The sequence below is a fragment of the Suricata suricatta genome, chromosome 4 (assembly GCF_006229205.1).
Source record: "Suricata suricatta isolate VVHF042 chromosome 4, meerkat_22Aug2017_6uvM2_HiC, whole genome shotgun sequence".
Classification (NCBI taxonomy): Eukaryota; Metazoa; Chordata; class Mammalia; order Carnivora; family Herpestidae; genus Suricata; species Suricata suricatta.
In genome coordinates, this window is record NC_043703.1 from 67,547,696 (window position 1) to 67,568,811 (window position 21,116).

Here is a 21,116-nt window from a genome sequence, read left to right on the forward strand (position 1 = left end):
GGGAGGGGGAGGGGGAGGGGGGAAGGGAGTGATGGCTATGCGGGGGGGCACTTGTGGGGAGAAGCACTGGAAGTTATATGGAAACCAATTTGACAATAAACTATTATAAATTAAAAAAAAAAAAAAGAATGAGGAAGGTCCTGTGTAGTCTTTAAGGGTTTACTATGGGATTCCAGCCATGTGTTTCAGAACTAAGCCTCTAGAGTCTAATATAGTTATCCCTTACTACTTGAATTCTTCCTTTTCAAACTCAGGAATCAAATATATAATGAGCAACAGTTACATGTTTTAAGTATTCCATGGTAAGAATTTCAGATTTTAGTCTAAATGAGATAAGAAACCACACAGAGTTTTAATCCATCAAGAGGCACGATCTGACCTTTTGTTACCAGGATGATTCTGGCTGCTACACTGAGACAGCTTGGAAGAGGGGCAGAGGCAGACACAGAGAAAGGAGTTATAAGCTTACTGTGGCTTAGATGAAGGTGGTAGGGGTAGAGGTGAGAAGAAATGATCCCTGTTATATTTCAAAGATAGAACATATAGGGCTTGTTGACGGGCAGGAGGTGAATGAAGTATGAGGAAACAAAAGAGTAAAGGAGGACATCAAGGTTTTGATGTATCATTTGGCAGGAAGGCAGTGAGAGAGGAATGAACAGAAGGAGCAGATTTGGGACAGGGATGGAATCAGGAGCTTGGCACTGCCTGTGGTGACTTACAGATGCCTATTAGTAATGTAAAAGTATCAAGGGAAGATGCATAATTAAGTCTGGAGTTCCTGGATGGGCTAAGCTTACAGATAACAATGTTGGTAGTCACTGAAACTGAAGTTTAGGCAGAGAAGAGCTCTAAGGACAGAGCTCTGGGGCACTCCCAATGTTTAGAGGAAGGAAAGAATAAGGAAGAACCAGCAAAGACAACAGACGAAGTGGCTCTGTAGGAGGAGAACCGAGAGCATGCGGTGGTCTCAGAAGAGTGACCGACAGTCAAATGTGGGTGAAAGATGGAGTCAAACGAGGACACAGAATGCCTGCTGGATTTGCCAACATGGAGCTCACCATGTAGCTTAGGGAAGAGGGAGTTTCGTGGAATGGTGAAGCTCAAAAGCTTGACTGGATTCCCAGAACCTAAGCCTTAAATCATTATACTAAGAGATTACTAAATTTTTGTAGCTTTTTATTTTAAAAAATCATTATAGAGAACCTCCACACCATACTTGGTGTTATAAAGGAAAAGCTCACAGAACAAAGCAAGACATAATTTTAACAAATCACACCGCAAAGTCTTGTCCAATTATTTATATGCCCAAAAAAAGCTGAGAAAAGTTAACTTAAAAATATTGTGTGTAGTACCTACAGAGAGGGAAAAGATATGAATACAAAGCAAATTTTACCATCTGGAGTGCTTTTCAAAGCTTTTAAGGATTTATCTTCATTTTTAATTATCCTGTCAAAATCATTTAACAAATTTCTTTTGATTGGGGGTTCTCCTGAAAAGAAAATTTCCATACATGTTTTTAAAGCAAATAATAGTAATTTTATTTTTCAAAAGCCTATACAGTTCAATTATTAAAACTAAAGTCCTGGCTCTTGCAAGTTATTAAGCAAAATATATATAATTATAATTTAAATAGTGACCATTCTACTTTGAAAGAGACAATTCATTTTTCATATCAATTTAATCTCTTTCTTTCATTTTTTTAACCATTCATAATACCATTATCTAATAGCTAGGGTGTAGGGATAAAAACATGTTACCAGACACCAGTGATAAACTGCTTTTAAATGGAATAGACTGGCACTAAATGTAACTGTAAGTTTACTGGAAATAAGAAACAGAATTTCTTCAAGTAAAACTTTTTTTCTGCAATAAACTTGAGAGGAATTTATTATGCAAGTCCTTGAATTAGAGTAAGTAGGAGAAAATGCTTTTTAAAATTACATTAAAATATTAGTAATACTTATTTAAAAACTCTACAAAGGCTGAGAGTAAAAAAAATTAAACCATAATTCAAATTATGCATGTCCATGTAATACTGGGGATCATAGGTATGTTGGTTTTTGATGCTTTATTAAAGGGAGTGAATTTGTAGAATTTAATAGGAGGTAAAAATGTCCATGCAAAGCTTTATCAAGCGTTAGATTATGAAGTGATTTAATTGTTTAACAAGTAACCAGAAGCTGATTAAACTGTATATTCAAATATAACAGAAGTGAAGGGAATTCAATAGTGATGATGATTTATTACAAGTCTGCGTTTTTTTGTTTTTTTCTTCCGTAAGCAGGCTAACCAACTTGGGAGTACACATGAACAAAATGGGTTTCTATAAATAAAGCCACTATTTTCCATAAAACAACTGTGAATCCCTGTAAGCATCTGCACTTCAAAATTTTCACCAGAGCACAGCAACAGTTTAAGGTAACTATCATAAACTTTCCACTTTTCCCATAACATAAACTTGGTATGGAATGTGGCCTGGACAACAATTAAGAAACTCTGAGCCACCAGGGTAACTGAAGGCACCGAGCTGAAGACACTGGCCTCAGTGTCTTTCTCTATAGTAAGAAGAGACTGGGCAAGACCTGTGATAACTCAATTCAACTCAATCCTATGAGTCCATAGTTTTAAAAAAGGAGTTACTTATTTAATATTTAAGATCATCCACTTAAAAGCTGGAGTTAGTTTTGGCATTTACTTTAACGGTATTTGATCAACAGATTCAATGACTTAAGATTATTCCTAGTCAGTTAACCTAATTGAAGTAAGTTGTTCCATATACATTTAAAAGTTAGAATATAGTTCAAATGGTATTTAGACCAGAATGCTATCTGCTAAAAATGACTGACTTTAGAACACTTCCTAGATTAAAATAAGGAGGTAAACCAGTACCTATAATTGAAACCAATTTTTAAGTTCACAAGAGCCAGAGTTGGAGCCTTTGTGATCTTCCTCTCTATCTATACATATTCACATTTATATGGAAACAGTAAGTTGTATTATGCAGGCTGTTATAAGAAGTTTCAGATTTTCTAGGAAAAGAAACTTTTTAACAGTGGCCTCTCAATTATAACTGTACTAATTAGCTCTAAAGATACATTAAAATAAATTCAAAATATGTTTTTTTGGTACAGGCTCAGAGATATCAAAGGTGAAATCACATTCTGCTAAACCATCCACAAAGGTCTGTAAAAATACAGCTTCTAATACCTGAATTGCTATAAGCTAGCATGCCAGGATTATTAAAGACTTGATTTCAGGTGATTGGCAACCTAAAAGGAAAAAATAGACACTTACCAATTGACACAAGGACATCTCCTCTTCTTTTCCCTTTTCTTGAATTTAACAGAAGTGTCTCCTCAGTGTGTTGGCATGTAGAAAGAAAGTGTCTGGTGTGACTTAGCAGTTCGGCATCTGTCAGCTCACCATCTTCCATAAAAGCTTTGGCAATCTCTACTGTTTCTGTTTCAAAATAGTTTTTTGGATTCCTGGAGTCAGTAGAATGAATTTCTATATTTGTTTTCACAGGAAGATGAGGAAAATCTTCAGTTTTCTCGATTTCCATTTTTATATTTTTAGGTAAAGCTTGTTCTTTTTCCAAAAGATGAATGTTCTGAACAAGCGATGCTTTGTTTCCTAGTATCAACTGCCGTTTGTCTTGCTTAAACTGGGAGGAATACGGAGAAGCTTTCACAGAGTGATTTTCTAAAGAACCATGTTCAATGTTAGAGTTACTTGAGAATTTAAATTCTTCATTGTAGGCTGTTTCCAATTTGGAGTTTACAGAGTGTTCTGGGGTTCTCTTATCAATACAAGAGGGAGGAGGCATCTTTGATACATCTTGTCTAGACGTAGGTGAACACTGAAGACTACATTCAGTTCTGATCATATCAAATTCTTCTAACATTCCCCTAACTTTGTATAAGGCGCTTTCAGAAACTAGAACTTGTTTCCCACTTGCTGTACTGAATCCAGAGAAAGCAGATGATGGTAAATTTTGGGGGATATGTGTCACAGTGTTTTCTTCCTTTGTGAACTTGTCTGAGTGTTCCTCAGTATGTTTAGACGATACTTTGGGAAACAGCTTCTTGGCATTATCTTCTACCTTAGAAAACACCTGTCTTGCCTTTTGTAATGCAGCATCTGCTACCTGTACAGATTTTCCACTTGCTGTGCTAAAAATCCCACAAGCACTTGTACAAGAGACAGAGTGGGGACGCTTCCTTGTACTAAGTTTACGTGTGTCAGAAGTTTTCACATTAATCTGACAAGGTGGTATTTCAGAACCTTTCTCGAATCCAGATATACTTTGGCTAAGTTGTAGAGTTTGTTCACTTTGAGTATCAGCAAAATCTTTATGTGAAGGCGAACCACATTCTACACTATCCAGAGAGTTAGGATAAATAATATCCTCTGAATCATCCAGCGCCTTATGATAATCTGCCACAACTTTCCCCGGGTAAGTGCCTAGTTTACTCTTGGTGTTTTGCTTAATGGCCATACTGCAGTTTTCTGTAAATCCCTCTGTCACTTTTGTCTCGTGTGCAACTAAGACTCTTTCACTACTTGCTGTAGTGTATGCAGGCACAGCATTATGTGAATCAGAATTCAATTTCTGAGTTGAATCAAAATTATTTGAATCAGAAACGGTCACTTTAAGGGCTGTATTTTCATTTTTGCATGAGAAATTAGTCACAGGTTTCTGACTGCAAGTATCTTCATTTACACTTTGTGGGTCTTTGTCTGCTTCTCTTACAGTGGACATTATTTCAGAAACACTGGTATTTTCTCTAACATTCCTTGCTACTGGCTCAATACCAGAATTATCAACTTTATTTTCTGAAAGATATTCTGATTTATTATACACCATTTTTTCTGGTTGATCATCCAATTCTCCTTCTCTAAGCCATTTTTTTACTTCAAGTATGGAAGCCTGACTCACAGAGATTTTTCTACCATGTCCTGTATAAAATGCAAAAGTTGAATTTTCAGTGGCTGAATAAGTGGATTGATTTGTACAAGTTGTAGACGTTTTTGCTGTTTCTTCTTCTGTATTTTCATGTACTTTAACTTTCAGAGAGGCACGATTTGATATTTTAAGATTTTCAGTTTGTTTGTATAAATTATCACTTAAGAGCCTGGGTACCAACTCAATCTCATTAGAAACAAGTTTTTTCTCTAGAGAGTTTTGCATTTCTTCATCCTTTGAAGCAGTTGGTATTTCAATGGTCTTACATGCTAATTCCAGCCCACCTTTACACTCCTCTCTGCCTTTGGACATCTTTGCCCCTCGATGGCTAAAATTAGTGATCTCACTTTTATCTTGCTCTCTCTCATCAAAAAGATTTTTCACTTTGTCCAAAGATTCCTTTGCAATTTCTATTTTTTTCCCACTAGCTGTATGAAAACCCAAAATGGGAGGTTCTTCGATCTTTTTGATTTCATATTCTGGTCTTTGCTGGAGGGTCAGTGATTTATTTTCAGTACCAATGAGGTCACTTTCTTTCATTATTTTGTCTTTTCTTTCAATATTTTCCATTTCCTCATGATGTGAAATGTCTATTTTGTTGATATCTATGCCAGAAAGTAATTCAGAATTCAAGGAATCTGAAAAGTTACTCAATTCTTCTTCTGTATATTTTTGATCAAGGAAATGTGTAACTTTATTTAACGATGCTCTAGAGACTCCTATATTTTTCCCACTTGCAGTCTGAAAGGACACATGAAAAATGTCAAAATCTTTTCTATTTTGCCTCATTGTATTAGCAGCTAAATGTTCTTTGGTGGACGTGTTAACTTGAAATGTTTCTTCAGCTTTCACAACTTCCAAACAGGTTAAATCTGACAAGCCTTCTTTAATTTGAGTGTTGTCCTCCTTTATAAACTGGCTGGATAATTTCAGATCTATGTTGTGCTGATCAATACATGGCAAGCCAGTTTCTTCTTTATGAATATAAACTGTATCAGTTTTACTTGAATCACTGCCATCAGATTCTCCGAAGTTATAAGTATTTCCACTGGTATCAGTGTATTTGTTAGCTTCACTTTCTGTGTTTCTCTCACAAGCTTCAGTATTTTTGGCAACAAAAATGCCAGTAGTCATTTCAATATTATTTTGTAGTATTAGGTGGCATTTATTATTTTTCTCATTTAACTTTTTCTCTTTGTTATGATTTTCTTTCTTAAACACTGAAACCGAATCATTACATTTACTTGAAGAGAAACTTCTTCCATCTACTTCTATAGAAGTTTCCTCGCTAATATTCTCAAAGTCACTAAAGAGCTTCTCAGCTTTTTGCAGTGCTTCACTACAAACTTTCAGTTTTGTGCCACGAGCAGAATAAAAGCCTCTAAACTCTGCTTTATTTTTACCTGTTAAATGGCCAGAAGCATTTTTGTTACAGCTGGTTTTTGACAAGCAAGCAAACTTCTGCCTACCTCCAACTATACCTTCAAATTTCTTGCTACAATCTCCCTGACCAATAGATGAGGCATTAATTGTGAGATGTAGATCAGCATCTTTCAGTTCCTCCGGAATGGTATTCGAGATAGTCAGGTGTTTTTCGGGCATTTCACCTGGATTTTTCTGTATCATGTACCTTGGTTTTCTAAACTGTGTAAATTCAAACTGACTTCCCGATTCTTCCAAAATGGTAGAAAGTTCTGTAATTTCTGCCTTTTGGCTAGGTGTTAAATTATGATTTGATTCAAAATCTCGTTTTAAAGATAAAGTTGGAGGAGTTGTGTGACCACCTTCACTATCAGAAACATATGTGTTCCTCTGCACACACCCAGATAAAATATTAATTGACTGTGGTTCAAGTGCATGAAGTTTGGTCCGTTTCTCTTGACTTTCTAATGAAGTATTTACAATTTCAATAAAAGCTAAGTTAGTAGGATAATGTTCTTCAATATCTTTGAAGAGCATTTTGCTTTTCTTAATATTGTGTTCAGAGAGTTTTATCTCTTTATTAGAAGCTGTTCTGAAGCCATTTCCAAAATTGTGATTTAAAACTGGATCTGAAAGTCTTGCCGAATTAGCCATGTAATCATTATTTCCATTTGATTTCATATCTGAATCCAAGGTGATATCTGATTTTGAATCTTGATCTAGAGTCATTCTGAGTTGCTGCTTTATGCTATTTCTGTTCTTTTCAGTAAGATCATCCATATTTGATGAATCAAAATCTTTCATAATCGACATTTTGGCTGCTTGTTTGTCATTGCTATCTGTATACACTACCACGGTAGAGTTCTCGAGAACAGGTTCTTTTACACAACACAGGTCTGCATCATGACGTTCCTTAATACTTCCTACAACAGGAATACTCCTTTTATTAGTTATTTGAAAGACAAAATCATTATCATCTGGGAAAAGTTCTTCAGAGTTTGGATTGATAGTTATTTCTGAAACTAAAGTAGTTTCTTTTTGGTCTTTTTGGATTACTGTGAGATGGGCATTTTGGTTGAACGGTGCTTTCATAGGTGATGCTTCTGTTGCATATTTTTCAGTTGACAACAGCTTAGCTTTTTTAGAATTTTCATTTAAAACATGTATTTCTTGATTGTTTTCCATGGTTTTGGTTAATTCAAAACCAGCTGCATGATTCTTACATTTTAGTGTCTCTGACACTTTATATGGTTCTCTTCCTCTAGCAAGCATGACTGGGTTTGATGGAGGATTCAGAGTTAACTGGCCGGTATTATCTGGATCACATGAAAAGCTTTCCAGAGACTGAAAGTGAATACCACTGTCCATTTCCGAATGAGGCTCAGAAGGGTGACCTACTGCAGGCAAAATCTCTTCTTTTCTATCTGAAACTCTTTGGCTTTTTGTATCATCCCCACAGTGTTTTTCCTGCAAGGATGACACACAATCCATTTCTGTAGTTATAAATGACTGCAGTTTTCCTTTAATTTTTGCTTCTTTGTAATCAAGATCTTGAGATATTATTTTATTATTAGTACTACTGCTTCCAATATTGGAAACTTTTCTCAGAATTGTCCCAAAAGAGTTGTTTAAAGACAAAGTTGGTTCCTTGGAATCATTCTGTAAACAGCTTTTTTTGATAGAAGAATGTGATAAACCTAAACATAAAGACACAAAGTGACAAAATAAAATTAAAGTACCATCAATCTCATTTACTAAATATATTTTACTAAGTAAAAAGGTAGCATCTATGATAAGAATTACATGAAAAGCAAGAAGTGAATGCCAGGCTTAAAACAAAGAATTCTAAATCGTCTCTGTTTGAAGTTATTATATTTTCAACTAAAGACAAATAGACCTTAGTATTCTTTTCTATCATGTATCAATTTAATTAAAATTAGTATGTAGTTCAAGAAAGCAGCTAAAATAAGAAAAATTCAAAGTGGTTTTATTGGGAAACAAATTTGGAAAAAAAATCCATTGCTAATATGGATGTAATAGGAGATAAAAAAAAAAAGCAAGGCAAAGGAAAGGAATTAGAAAAGTGATCACTGCCTTTAGTTAATTCAGTATTTGATACTGAAAAGAAAATCAGCTTTTAAAAATAGATTCTACAGATAAATATTCTTCCCTGGAAATTAACCCAAATCTCAAACAGTTCCTTTACACTCAAGTTTATTCTACCTACTAAAATCTTCTCAAAGGAAGATAAAATTACCTTTTTAATATATAATTCCACTACTAACAAGGGTATCATTGTTCAAATAAAAATGGAGTTTCACTGTGGATACTCTGACATCTAGGGATATTAATAACTCTAATTAATCTCTAAATATTTAAGAAAACTAAGTAAAACAACAATAACCACATATTTTAGAAGTGACTTACATTAAATTTAGCTAGTTTTTCTATTTTTTTTTTACATGATTTAGTGACTATCCATAGTAAATAGCATAACGTAATTACAGAATTGTCAAATCTGCATATAATAAAATTAAAGCAGGAATGAAGTAGTCAAGTTCTTGATGCTTCTGAATCAAAGGCTCGGGCTCAAGAGGCATAATGTATACAGTATATACTATGCAAACTGACCCAACAAGTCTGAATAAAATGATTTTGAAAACTGGTAATCAAAGGCCTAAACAATAACGTATGCAGACATTGCCTGATACTGAATATCAGATATAGTGATTTTAAAAAACCAAAAAACACTATAGAAGGAAAACCAAAAAAAGAAACTACAGAAGGAAAGCATGTAGTATATAAGATTAGAGAAAGAGACTCACATATTCAAATAAAAGAACTTGTCACCAGTCACAAAACGATATGCACTATTCTCTCTCTCTCTCTCTCTCTCTCTCTCTCACACACGTACCTGAATCAGCATTTGTAAATGTCAGTGGTCCTTCCAAAGCATTTGCTTCAAACTGTGCCGAAGAATTCATCAGTCCCGATTCCTGGTCTTTCTGTGTTTTTAGTCCTTGATAAGATGTTTCATCATTTATAACATAAATAAACTTTCTTGTTTTCTTTTTCAAAGTGGATATTAAACCTGAACTCTTCAAAGCTACAGAAGCATGCTTCACACTGGCTGGCTGGCTTCCATTATCAACTGAACCTGTAACTAAAGAATCCTCTTTCTGTGAGCAAATAGAATGTTTTTCTAATCCACTTTCAGAGGCTTCAAGTTCTTCTTTAAAGTTTGGATCAGTCAGATTATTTGAGAACACTTCACTGAACGTCTCTTCAGGTGATTCTCTTATCCTGAATATAGACTTTCTGATACCCTGAAGTGGAGATGCTATTAGAGAAGTTTCAGATGTCACTTGCTTTACCGAAAGAATGGAATCTTCATGAGATTCAAGACATTGCCCTTCATCTAACTTATTTACCACTATTTCCTCATTTAATATCTTCTCTGTACACTTTGGTACACCTGAAATCTGTGGCAAAGAATCTTCGAAAGTAATAATATTGGTACATTCTTTCTCTGTGATTATAAGGTCTTTTTCTGAATTATTTTGGTCACAAGAAGAAATATGCAGTAGAGGTGATTTCTCCATCTGGGTTCCATTTAGACCTGAGAGGGTTAGGTGAGACCATTCAGAGGCTGAAGACAGTACAACTTCCTTGGAGATTTTGTTACTTCCATTCCCAAAGGGCTTCTCATTTGTTACATTTGAATCTAATGGATCCCTGACCTTTGCTTTCATTTCAGATACAAATGAAGGTTTATTTTCTTTCATTTGTTTTTTGGCTTCTTCACATTTATTGGTTGTTTCATTGAAAATATTTTTCCTAGTCTTGCTGGTTTTTATTTTTTGTAGATTTCTTGTTTTATATTTAGGAACACATAATGAAAAACTATCTTCTTCGGAAACATCTGCAACTCTTTCATGTACTTCATCTTCTAAGACACTTGGTGTTGACTTCACAAAATGGTGTTTGCAGCTATTTACTTTATCCAATGAATTCCCTAACATTTCCTCCAATCCTGTTAAAATTTAAAACAGAAGCATATTAATAACACTTTATAATACAGCCATATAATTTATACTATTCTTGCAACCTTTCTCATAGAGATAGCATATACTATATAACATGTAATGTGGTATTTAAAGGGTTATTCTGAGTGCTAGGGGTTTTTAGGGAGGGGAGGAGGGTGCCACCTTTCCTCTGTTTCTCTGAAAAAGGCTGATTCCAATGTCCCCAATGCCTTCTATTCTTACTCCAGGTTCCTAAGAACCTTTTTTACACGCTCTACACAATTAAAACTCACATGATCTGACTATATACTTGCAATTTAACATTCTAAGATTTATCAAACTAGATGTTCCAAATTAATTTTGTGGCTCTACAATAACAGAGTAAACTCTGATTTTATACACACATACACAGAATCATCCAATCGTACACATTTATGAAGACATACACACAAAGAAAAATGGAATATTCCAATGATCTGATTAGGCAACTTTTAGTATTTGCAACACTACTTACTTTCTAATTAGTAATAAGGACTTCACACTTTGTTAATTTTCAGTCTTATTTTTATCTCTGTAAGTTCTGAGTTATAGGTTTTGTTATGGTGTCACAATAGGATCTTGAATGTTATTATCTTACCAAGATTAAACATTTTCATTTAAATCACATTAGCTTCTACTCACAGGACCTTCATTAATCAAGAAGGAAAAGCAGCATATTTTCTTTTTAAGAAAGGAGGAGCAATACTTCAATGCTGTCAGTTAAAAACTGTAGTTCAATTAAGGAGACGAACGTACCTTGACTTTTAGCTTCTCTTTGACTTTTGTTTTCATTGTCTGGCCCAGGAGGGATAAACCTATCATTTTTCTTCAGACTTTCATCATAGTTAGAAAAATAGTTTTTAAAGATCTGCAAAAGTTATATTTTAAAGTCACTAGTACAAAAATTTTCACTATGCATATATTCAACTTAGAGATACCATTACTTCATAGGAAGTCAAGAAAATCACATATAGGATCAGGCTTAGCGACTTTCTCAAAGGCTTAGATAAATGATAAAGAATGAAAAATGCAAGATAAATAATCTTTCAAGGCATTCTAAAATTATAAGCAACTGCAACAGCATAATCAATTTGTCATATTTACTTACAGCAGTAGTGTCATTGGGAAATACAGTTGCAGATGTTTCCTCCTCTCTGACTGTAAAAAAAAATTCAATTTATCTCTACTGTATTATACACCAGACATTAAAGTTAATGTGAAAATACAGTATTTTTTCATCATCATTAAGAGAGACATACACCATCAAGAGAGACATACACTACTGGAATAAATGAGGCATTTGAAACAAAATTAACTGACTCAAGTATAGTAATTAGGTCAATGAACATAGTGAATAAGCTACATTCAATTCCTTAGTACCACTCATAAGGTGATATGAAACTGTGGTTTGATGATCCTGACTTTAAGGTGATACCATCCATAAAGACTAAGAAAATCAGATGGAGCTATGGGGTCATCACTTAAAAGATAAAGCTTGCAGACTTTAGTATTTATTTAGATAATTATACACTCCAAAGGCATATTATATGTCAAATACTTATTGTTTTTTAACGTGCTTTTACCTCTATTATTTCATCTGAGCAACAAAAAAAGTTAAATCTTAGCAACAGAGAGAATCAAAATGGAATGAATATTTGCTAGAATAATAATTTAAAAAAATCTGGATTTGCATATAGATGGACTCCTACAGAATACCACTCCTAGACCACCACTTAATGCACCTGTGATCCCAATCTACACTAAATAGAATTATTCTCAACTACCAACACACTCGTCAAAGATAGTATTATCTAATCTAATTACGATCATCTTTTCTTATTTTTTTTTGGTCAGAAGCATTAGAGATGATACTGTATCAGCATTATCTACCATCTTACATGATACCAATTTCCTAGTATTACCTAGAAGTACAGTAGAACTAAGGGTTGGTGGTGTGGCTAAAGAACTTGACCAAGACATATCAGGATCCACCTCAGCTCCTAGACTTTCAGAAATACGTTTTGGTGTCTGACCCTGGAAATAAGAGAAACAGTTTGTTTATTTCACATAAATGCACTGATGATTAAGAGCATTTGTTTTCATTTATTATTTACTGAGTGCCTACATGAGACCATAGGTACATATTTGTAAATCTTAGGCCAAAAGCAGGACACCATTGTCAAATTTTCATTTCTACACAAGAAAAATAAACTAGGCGGAATATTTACCTTCATAAGCTTCGGTGTATGAAACAAGCTTCCACAAACCACTGGGGGTAAAACAAGGAGAAAATTACTAAGTTTTAGTTTTATTAAAATTTAAGAATACTTTAGAGATTAAAAATAAAAAACCTCATTTTTAATCATACCTGACTTTTCTTTTTGTGGTGTTACATGTGTACTTCGTAGAACAGGACTAAAATGAAGAAACCCCCCCAACAAATACCCCAGATTATTCAAAGGTAACAGACATGGCAAGAAGAAATATTAATTTTATTGAAAAAAGACTAAGTCAACTCAATTATTAGAATTACACTACTTTGTAATATTTTTTACTTTTTAAAAAGTAAATATCTCATGAAAAATTAAGTAACCACTAAATTATGTTTAAAATGTCCACAAAGCGTAATTTATAAAACACTTGCAATTTTCAACTGCTAGGAACTGCACATCTTGAACTTAAAATTTATGTACTTATATAAAGTGAATCTATAATATCATATCCTTTCAAAGTACACAAATTATTTTAAGCTGCTAGATTAAGGGCATTGCTTTTCATCATTAATATTTTTATAACTTAAAAATGTCATAGAATATAGGCAAAAAAAGTGAATTCAACATTATAAGAAAAACAAAGTATGTGTTTCTAATGTAAAAGTTATTGAATTAAAAAATTTAACCCAAAAGATTTAAAAATAGAAGATCCTCTTTTCAGGCTTTTAGCCAAAATGTTAGCATGAAAATTAGATGCATTTCTAGAAAATAAACAGCATATGTAGGAAAATGTTTCATTTAAGTATTTTAATAGAACAGCTTTATCATACCTTTCACTAAGACAAGAATTTAGAGGTGGGCTGGTAACATCATTTGTTTGATCCATTTTAGACTTCACTGGGCAACAGTTTTTATGTTTACTATTGGTAATATCCTTTCCTGAAACAGTACAATAATTCAGTTGAGTATGTATATGCTCTGGATTGAGAATTTTCATTCTCTGGAAGTATTTAAAAACAAAAAGTCTTATCTATACTGGAAAGGAGAATGTACGGGATGTTCAGCTGAATTGGTTTCTCTGTTGATTCCTTCCAAAAGGGGAGGTCTCAAAGGATGTGTGCCCCCATTCAACAAGTATACAATATATGTAAGACACCAGGGGAAATGCAATTACTTTAACTTCAAGGAGTTCATGATATAGCTGGAGAAATTTTTTGAAATTTCACACAAGTGGAACATGGAATAGACTGTTCTATGCCCTATTATTAGGTCACATGTACTATGGCATTATGGAGAATAAGAGTAAAGGAAAAGACATTCACTAAAAACCTACGAATGTACCAAATTTGATCATATCAGTCTTCTGCTGAAAACCTTTCAAGATCTGGTTCTCAAGAGCAAGCTCAAACTCCAAAACAAAACTCTCTAGTAACAAGAACTTTCATGATATGACTTAATTTCTATGACATTCTTTCACACTCTACTTTTCAGCCAGACCCAACCACTTGTATATCCTAAAGAATGCTTTCACTTCAGGCTTTTGTACAAACTGTTTTCTCTCTTTTTATTTCTCTGGACCTGAACATCCTCTTTCAGGCTTCCATGTTACAACTACCTCCTCTGGAGAAATCTAGTGGTCCCCAGGATGAGATTAAGTGTTGTGAATGCTGTTGTATGGTCCTGGCAGAGTTTATCATACACCATTCTGGCTTCCCCTCCTAGAAATGTGAGGTCCCTGATGTAGGGATCTTCTTTATCACTGTCTCCTTGGTAACTACAATCAATGCCTAATGTTACAGTCACACCACAATTCCTGGCTGGATGAATTAGCAATGATTAGAAAAAACTTCCACTGTTGTTTAATACATCTTTTCTCAGCAATAAGGCTCAGTCAGGGTTTCTAAAGCTGTAAGTGGCTCTAACAAATCCAATTTACAGTTTGTCAGTATTCCTATTTTCTGTATCACAAATACAGCACTCAAGACATTTATTATTACTCTTAAAAACTGCTTTAAAAATGGTTGCTTTAATTGATCCTATAATCTCCAACTCAGAAAAGTTTGGGGAAAAGTAGTTTATTAGTGGTAATAAAATAAGGCAAAGACCAAACAGAATTACTTGCAGCAGCACACACAAAGCACTGCATTATATTACTCATTTCTCAAGTAACAGGAAATGGGTATAATCACTACTAAGTCAAATATACGTGTGAGGTAAACCCCACTTCAACAAAATATCCAGCCTTCTCCAACAAGACTTTTAGTTAAAGACAGTAAAAAGTAGCTAAATGTATTTTAAAAATTTCACCTTTTCCCAGTTCATTTTAACAAGATCCTAATCAGGGGAAAACAATAACACATACTAAAATAAACCAAGCAATGAGCTACTACCACACATTTATTAGAATGGCTAAAGCCCAAAACAATAATACAAAATGTTGATGAGAATGTAAAACAAGAAAAACTTTCACTCACTGCTGATGGAAATGCAAAATGGTGTGGCCACTTTGGGATTCAGTTTGAAGTTTCTTATGTAACTAAACATACTACCAGCATATGATCCAGTAGTCATGCCCCTTGGTATTTTCCCAAATGAGCTGAAATCTTAGGTAGGTCCACACAAAAACCTGCTTTATTCATAACTGCCCAAACTTGAAAGCAACTAAGCATTCACATTCTTCAAGAGGTGAATGGATAAACAAACTGGTACAACCATACGATATGTTAGCTTTAATCAGTGATAAAAAGAACTGAGCTATCAAACCACGAAAAGATGCAGAAGAACCTGATATTGCTAAGTAAAAGAAGCCAGTTTGAAAAGGCTACGTATCTAATGATTCCCACTATGTGACAGTCTGCAAAAGACTGCAGATGTAAACAAGGATCAGTGATTGCCAGGGTTTTGGGGCAGCGGCGGGGTGAGCAGGTGGAACACAAAGGATTTTGAGGGCAGTGAAACTATTCTGTAGGATGCTGTAATGGTGGATACATGACATTACACATTTGTCAAAAACCACACACCTGTACAAAGAATGAATCCTAATGTAAACAAAGGACTTCAGTTGATAATAAAGTATCAATATTGGCTTTGCAATGAAAAACCCAAATGTAAAAAATAAAAAAATGAACCAGGTAAAAATAAGTCATATCCAAATAAACGTTTGCCAAGTAATCTGAGAATCTCCTAAAAAAGGTGAATAATGGTGAGGTAAATTTATATGATTTGATGCAAAAGGAAGGACTGCGGAGAAGCCGAACTAGCACATTTCCTCATGAAACTTTAGGAATAATTCTCTTTTAAAAACAACAGATGTTTGAACTAAACAAGTAGGTTAAAAAACAACTTAAGTCTTACATTTTAATACTGAATTTAAACTAAACAAAAACAAAAGATATCAGGAAACTACAGTCAGAATTATTTATACACTACAACCTTAAAAAATTTGATTTGCAGCGAGTCCAGAGTGGCCTTGTTAACTTATTCCTAATTATAGATAGATCAACTCCAGCAGGTTAACTTAGAGAACAAACCTGTGATTTTAGGCATGTCTTCCCAGATTCAGTAGATTCAGCATGAACTGGCTTACAGAGCTTGTCCTGAGCACATTACAACAGTGCCCACAACACAGCACTTTCGCAGGTGATCCTATTATAGCATACACCATACCACACATTTATTTACATACTTTGTCTTACACAAGACTGAGTTCCTAGAAGTCAAAAGCATCTTCATCTTTGTATCCTTAATGCCTAACACACTGCCATGCACAAAGTAAGTATGGGATATTGGTTGAATGAATGATTCTCTTTTCTGTGTTCTGCATTTCATCTGCTAAATATTCCTTAAGGTTCTATCCTAAGCCTCATCAACATCAATTTCCTCACCACATGTGATGACTTCATCGCTTTGTTGATTCCTAGAACTTTCTCTCCTGTCTGTATTGCTCTCTTAAGTTTTAATCAGGTTGCCATCTTAACATCACTGTCTCAAATTGCAGTCCAAAACTCAACCTACGTTTTTTTTATCCTTTCAAGCCTTTTCCCTCTTAAACTTGTTTTCCCTCCAGTGCTTATAATGACTATGAATGTCATCATTATGTTCTTAGTGATGCTTTAAACCTGAGATTTGGTCCTTTCTTTGAAATCTCCAGGTCTGATGACTGTGGGGTTTTACAGCCTCTATCTTCCACATCCACTCTCACTACCCTTACTCTAATTCAGGTTGTTGGCCCGCTACCCCCTGGACCAGTGTATTCTCCTAACTGGTCTCCCTGCCTCCAGTCTTCCGTTTCCACGAGAATCACCCACTAGTTTAAAATGCACACTTATGGGCTCTATTCCTAGTGATTCTAATTTAGTAGATTCAAAGTAGAGCCTGAAATCTTCCTTTTCATTCAGGACTTCAGGGGATTCTCACAATCTAGGCATCGCATTATGAAAAACAAATCTCCAAAGATTGGGGCCAGTTATTAGGTTTTCTAAAGCAAAACATATACTCATTTATTCTATAAATACTTACTGTATTACTCACTCTGTATGCCACTTGGTATCCAATAACATACAAGAAAAATCTTTGCCCATTACTTATATCTTTTTTGTACGTGCATTTTCCAGTACCAGGAATTCCTCTTTCTTAGTATTTATTCCACTGTAATTGCTTATTTTAAGTCTCCTCTGCTAGGTGCTAAATGAGTATACCAGGGAAAACTTCCCAGAATCAGATAGATAAATCAAGACCTGAAAGATGAGCTTGTTAGTTCGATAAAAAGGTAGGAAGAAGTAACTAACTTCTGGGCAGAGGTAACAATGCATAAAAGAGCCACAGAGCAAGGTGGGTCTCAAAAAGAAACTCAGTATGAACGAATGGTAAATTGCAGATGGGTGGGAGGGGGATTATGGCAGCAGGAGGCAAGAGTTAATGAGAGACTAGATTAAAAAAGAACCTTGTCAATCATGTTAAGGAGTTAAGATTTTATTATGGACCAAAGGGAGGTAATCAAAGGTTTGAAGCAGGAAGTAGCATGATCAAATTTACATGTGACTTTTCTGCTGAACAACCTATCAAATAAATTCAATTGTTTTAATCTGGCATTCAATACCTGGTTCTAGGTGCTAAGGGTTATTTATTGGTTCCTTTTAGACATGCAACACTCCAAACAATCTGAATTACATGACGTTCTCTTAACAAACTACATCACCTTTCTCATGTTTTCTCCTCCAACTAGTACTTCCATTACTCTGTCATCTTCAAATTTCTGAATCGCACCCATCCTTCAAGGTTTAGTTCAAATAAATCACTCCTCAATTCCTCCCAAACCTATTTATGCTCTTTCTTCCCAACTTTCATTGTACTTTTTGTACTTTGCTTTAACATGTACCACATTCAATCTTAGACTGTTCTTTTCATCTGTCTACTGTTAATTCTTCTTACTTGACAGTAATACTCTAGAGAAAGGGAGAATATACCATTTAAATAGGTAATAAACATTTGAATGATTGATTGGAATATCTCGCATGTATGCCAGGGAAACTGTTACCAAATCAAAAGACATGTATAGAGAATTGATGAAAATGCCCTTCTGTCTTCTGTGATAACCTGCAGTAAGAGAGTTAGGTAACATCAAAACAAGTCCCACTTTTTTTTTTTGATAGAAGAAAGGTATAATTTAACAAACTAGGCAGGATATATTAAATCAAAGGAGGGAAGAAAAGAAACACTTATTAAGGGCATTATTTTATTTAATCCAAACTTATCAGGCATTATTTTCATGAGGAAAGTGAGGCTGAAGAGGTTGATCTGACCAATATGACACAATTACCAAGAGAGCTGTGAGTTTTAACATAGGTTTCTCTCGATTCCTGGATCATGTTTTCCTCTAGTCTATTGGGCCACATTACTTACCTGGGTCTACTCTGCATTTATCAAATTCTTTTAAAGGAGATTGCTGGTACACTGGCAGAATTAGACCTTGCTCTTTGAATACTACTGGAGTTGACGCCAACTGATGATAAGGTTTCCTCTGTGGTGTTTTAAAGAGGTTTGGTTCATAATTGATTTTATACCCAGATTCTTCTGTGGGTTCATTGTAAGGTGGAGCTTCTAAAGAAAGTTCTTCAAACCAATTAAGGCTTATTGGCCCTAAATCTGAAAGAAAAATAAAAATTCCATCTTGGCTTTAATCAATGACAGGCAGGTTCATGAGCCAGTGAGGATCATAACAAAGACAAGGGTACTTGAGATTTTGACTGTAGATTGCTTTTGTTAAAGCATATTAATTAAACAAGTTATTAATCTGTTCTCCTTCCAATCTAATGGTTTCATAAGAGATTACAAATGTTACAAGGTGATTGCTCCTAGTTATATTAGTTAACTTTTCTAAAGTCTTCTTTCTCTTATATTCATGATTCAAAAACAAGTCATTCATGGTAAGAATGCGTTCCACAGATACAATTTAATTACAAAGAAGACATAAAGGGATGTGATAAATTTGTATGTATGGGAACATGTAGAATCACAAATCAAATGGAATAAAAAGACTCCTTGTTAAAGAGAAATGACAAAATTTCTACTATGTTCTATACACCCTTAGAGATTATCACCCTTAAAGTAGTGGTTTCTGGACTACTGGGGGTGGGGTGGGGAGGGGAAGGTCCTCAAGACAAATTCAAGAGCTCCATTAGGTCAAAACTATTTTCATAACAATACAAAGGCATTGTTTCTCTTTTACACAATGTTCACATTTGCACCCCTGGTGCGTAAAACTGATGACATCTTTGCATGAGTCAAGGCAGTGCAATAATCAGTGCTGGATACAATTACCCATCATCATGCACCTGTCAGTGAAGTTTGTTGCCAGTGATAAAATGAGAGCTTTGAAATGGGAATTTGAATTTTGTTGAAGTTTATTAAGTCTCTGTAAGCCTATCTTCTTAATTTTAGGAGATTTTTCTGATGAGATTAGTGAATTAACACATGTGATTTTTATAGTTTGATACAATGTGTCAAAAAACGGAATGTCTGTAATCCACAACACTGACACTTTACAAATTATCAAGGCCCAATGTTACAACATGGATAAAAGATTTATTCAAAGTGCAAGAAAAACTAACTGCAAGAAAAACTAATAGAATTAAATGTAACAAGCGTACAAAAAGCTGATGATATGGTTTCCAATTCCATACTGCAAATCTTAAACTACCACTTGTCACTTTTTGGTATATTATCAAAGAAAAATATCCACAATTAACTGAAGCCTATTAAAATACTCCTTTTTTCAACTACATTGTTGTGTGAGGCTGCTTTTTCTTTATGTACTTCTACCAAAACAACATACTGCAACAGATTAATGTAGAAACAGGTTTGAGAATCCAGCCATTTTCTAGTAAGCCAGATATTAAAGTGCAATATTGCAGCAGCACCTGGATGGCCCAGTCCATTACGGATCAGACTTCTCAGGTCATGATCTCATGGCTTGTGGGTTTGAGCCCTGCCTTCAGCTTAGAGCCTGGAGCCTGCTTTGGATTCTGTCTCCCTTGCTCTCTGCCCCTCCCCCACTTGCTTGCACGCTTGCACTCTCTCTCTCTCAAATATAAACATTAAAGAAAATTGGAAAACAACACCACCCTTCTTTTTTGGGGGGGGAATAGTTATTTTTTAAAAAATGTTATTTGTGTTAACATGCAATGGATTCATTTTTAAGTGAATAAACTTTTTTTTAATTCTTAGTTTTAGTTTCTGTATGGTAGCCTGCATAAACAAAAGCTTTTCAAGGTCCTCAATCATTTTTAAGAGTTTAAGGAGTATTGAGACTAAAAGGTTTAAAAGTAACATCACCAACGCTTCTGATATGCTAGAAGGTCTATGCTTTAAAAGCAATTCTTCCTACTGCTAATCTAAAATTTTTTTTTATGTCTTTTATTTATTTTTGAGGGACAGAGAGAGACAGCGCGAGCAGGGGAGGGTCAGAGAGAGAGGGAGACACAGAATCTGAAGCAGGCTCCAGGCTCTGAGCTAGCTGTCAGCACAGAGCCCGACGCGGGGCTCGAACCCACAAACCGTGAGATCATGACCTGAGCTGAAGCCGGACGCTCAACCGACTGAGCCACCCAGGCACCCCCTTCCTACTGCTAATTTTAAGAGGCCGGTCTCCTGTTTATCCCTGGGTTCTACACTTATCATTTGGCTACCTGTAAAAGGACCATTTTCTTAACCGGACTCCATAAGAAACAGTTTATACTGTAAACAAAAACGTGAAGCACTGGATTCCTCCCAGCAAGCATGCATATTTACATATTTTTCTGAAAACATTTTCTCAAGGTAAATGATTAATGCATGTAAAATTTGTCAATACCTGCTTTATTGCACCGCATCTTAAAAATGTCCAAAAAAGTTGGTCTCTCTTTGCATCCAAGAGGCATTTTTATCTACAATATTACTCCAGTGCTTGGTAAG

The 21,116-nt window shown here is 34.8% G+C and overlaps 1 protein-coding gene across 1 annotated transcript in view; it reads right to left on the reverse strand.

Moving 5' to 3' along the window:
- The window catches only part of BRCA2 (BRCA2 DNA repair associated), a 55,407-nt gene extending 34,291 nt beyond the window's left edge, over window positions 1-21,116 (reverse strand). The window contains 11 exon segments of the mRNA XM_029936880.1: window positions 1,394-1,489; window positions 3,295-8,085; window positions 9,303-10,421; window positions 11,209-11,320; window positions 11,561-11,610; window positions 12,375-12,486; window positions 12,681-12,721; window positions 12,821-12,867; window positions 13,496-13,604; window positions 18,567-18,809; window positions 21,016-21,116. Of these exon segments, the coding sequence (XP_029792740.1) occupies window positions 1,394-1,489; window positions 3,295-8,085; window positions 9,303-10,421; window positions 11,209-11,320; window positions 11,561-11,610; window positions 12,375-12,486; window positions 12,681-12,721; window positions 12,821-12,867; window positions 13,496-13,604; window positions 18,567-18,809; window positions 21,016-21,082 (6,787 nt within the window). The 5' untranslated portion in view covers window positions 21,083-21,116.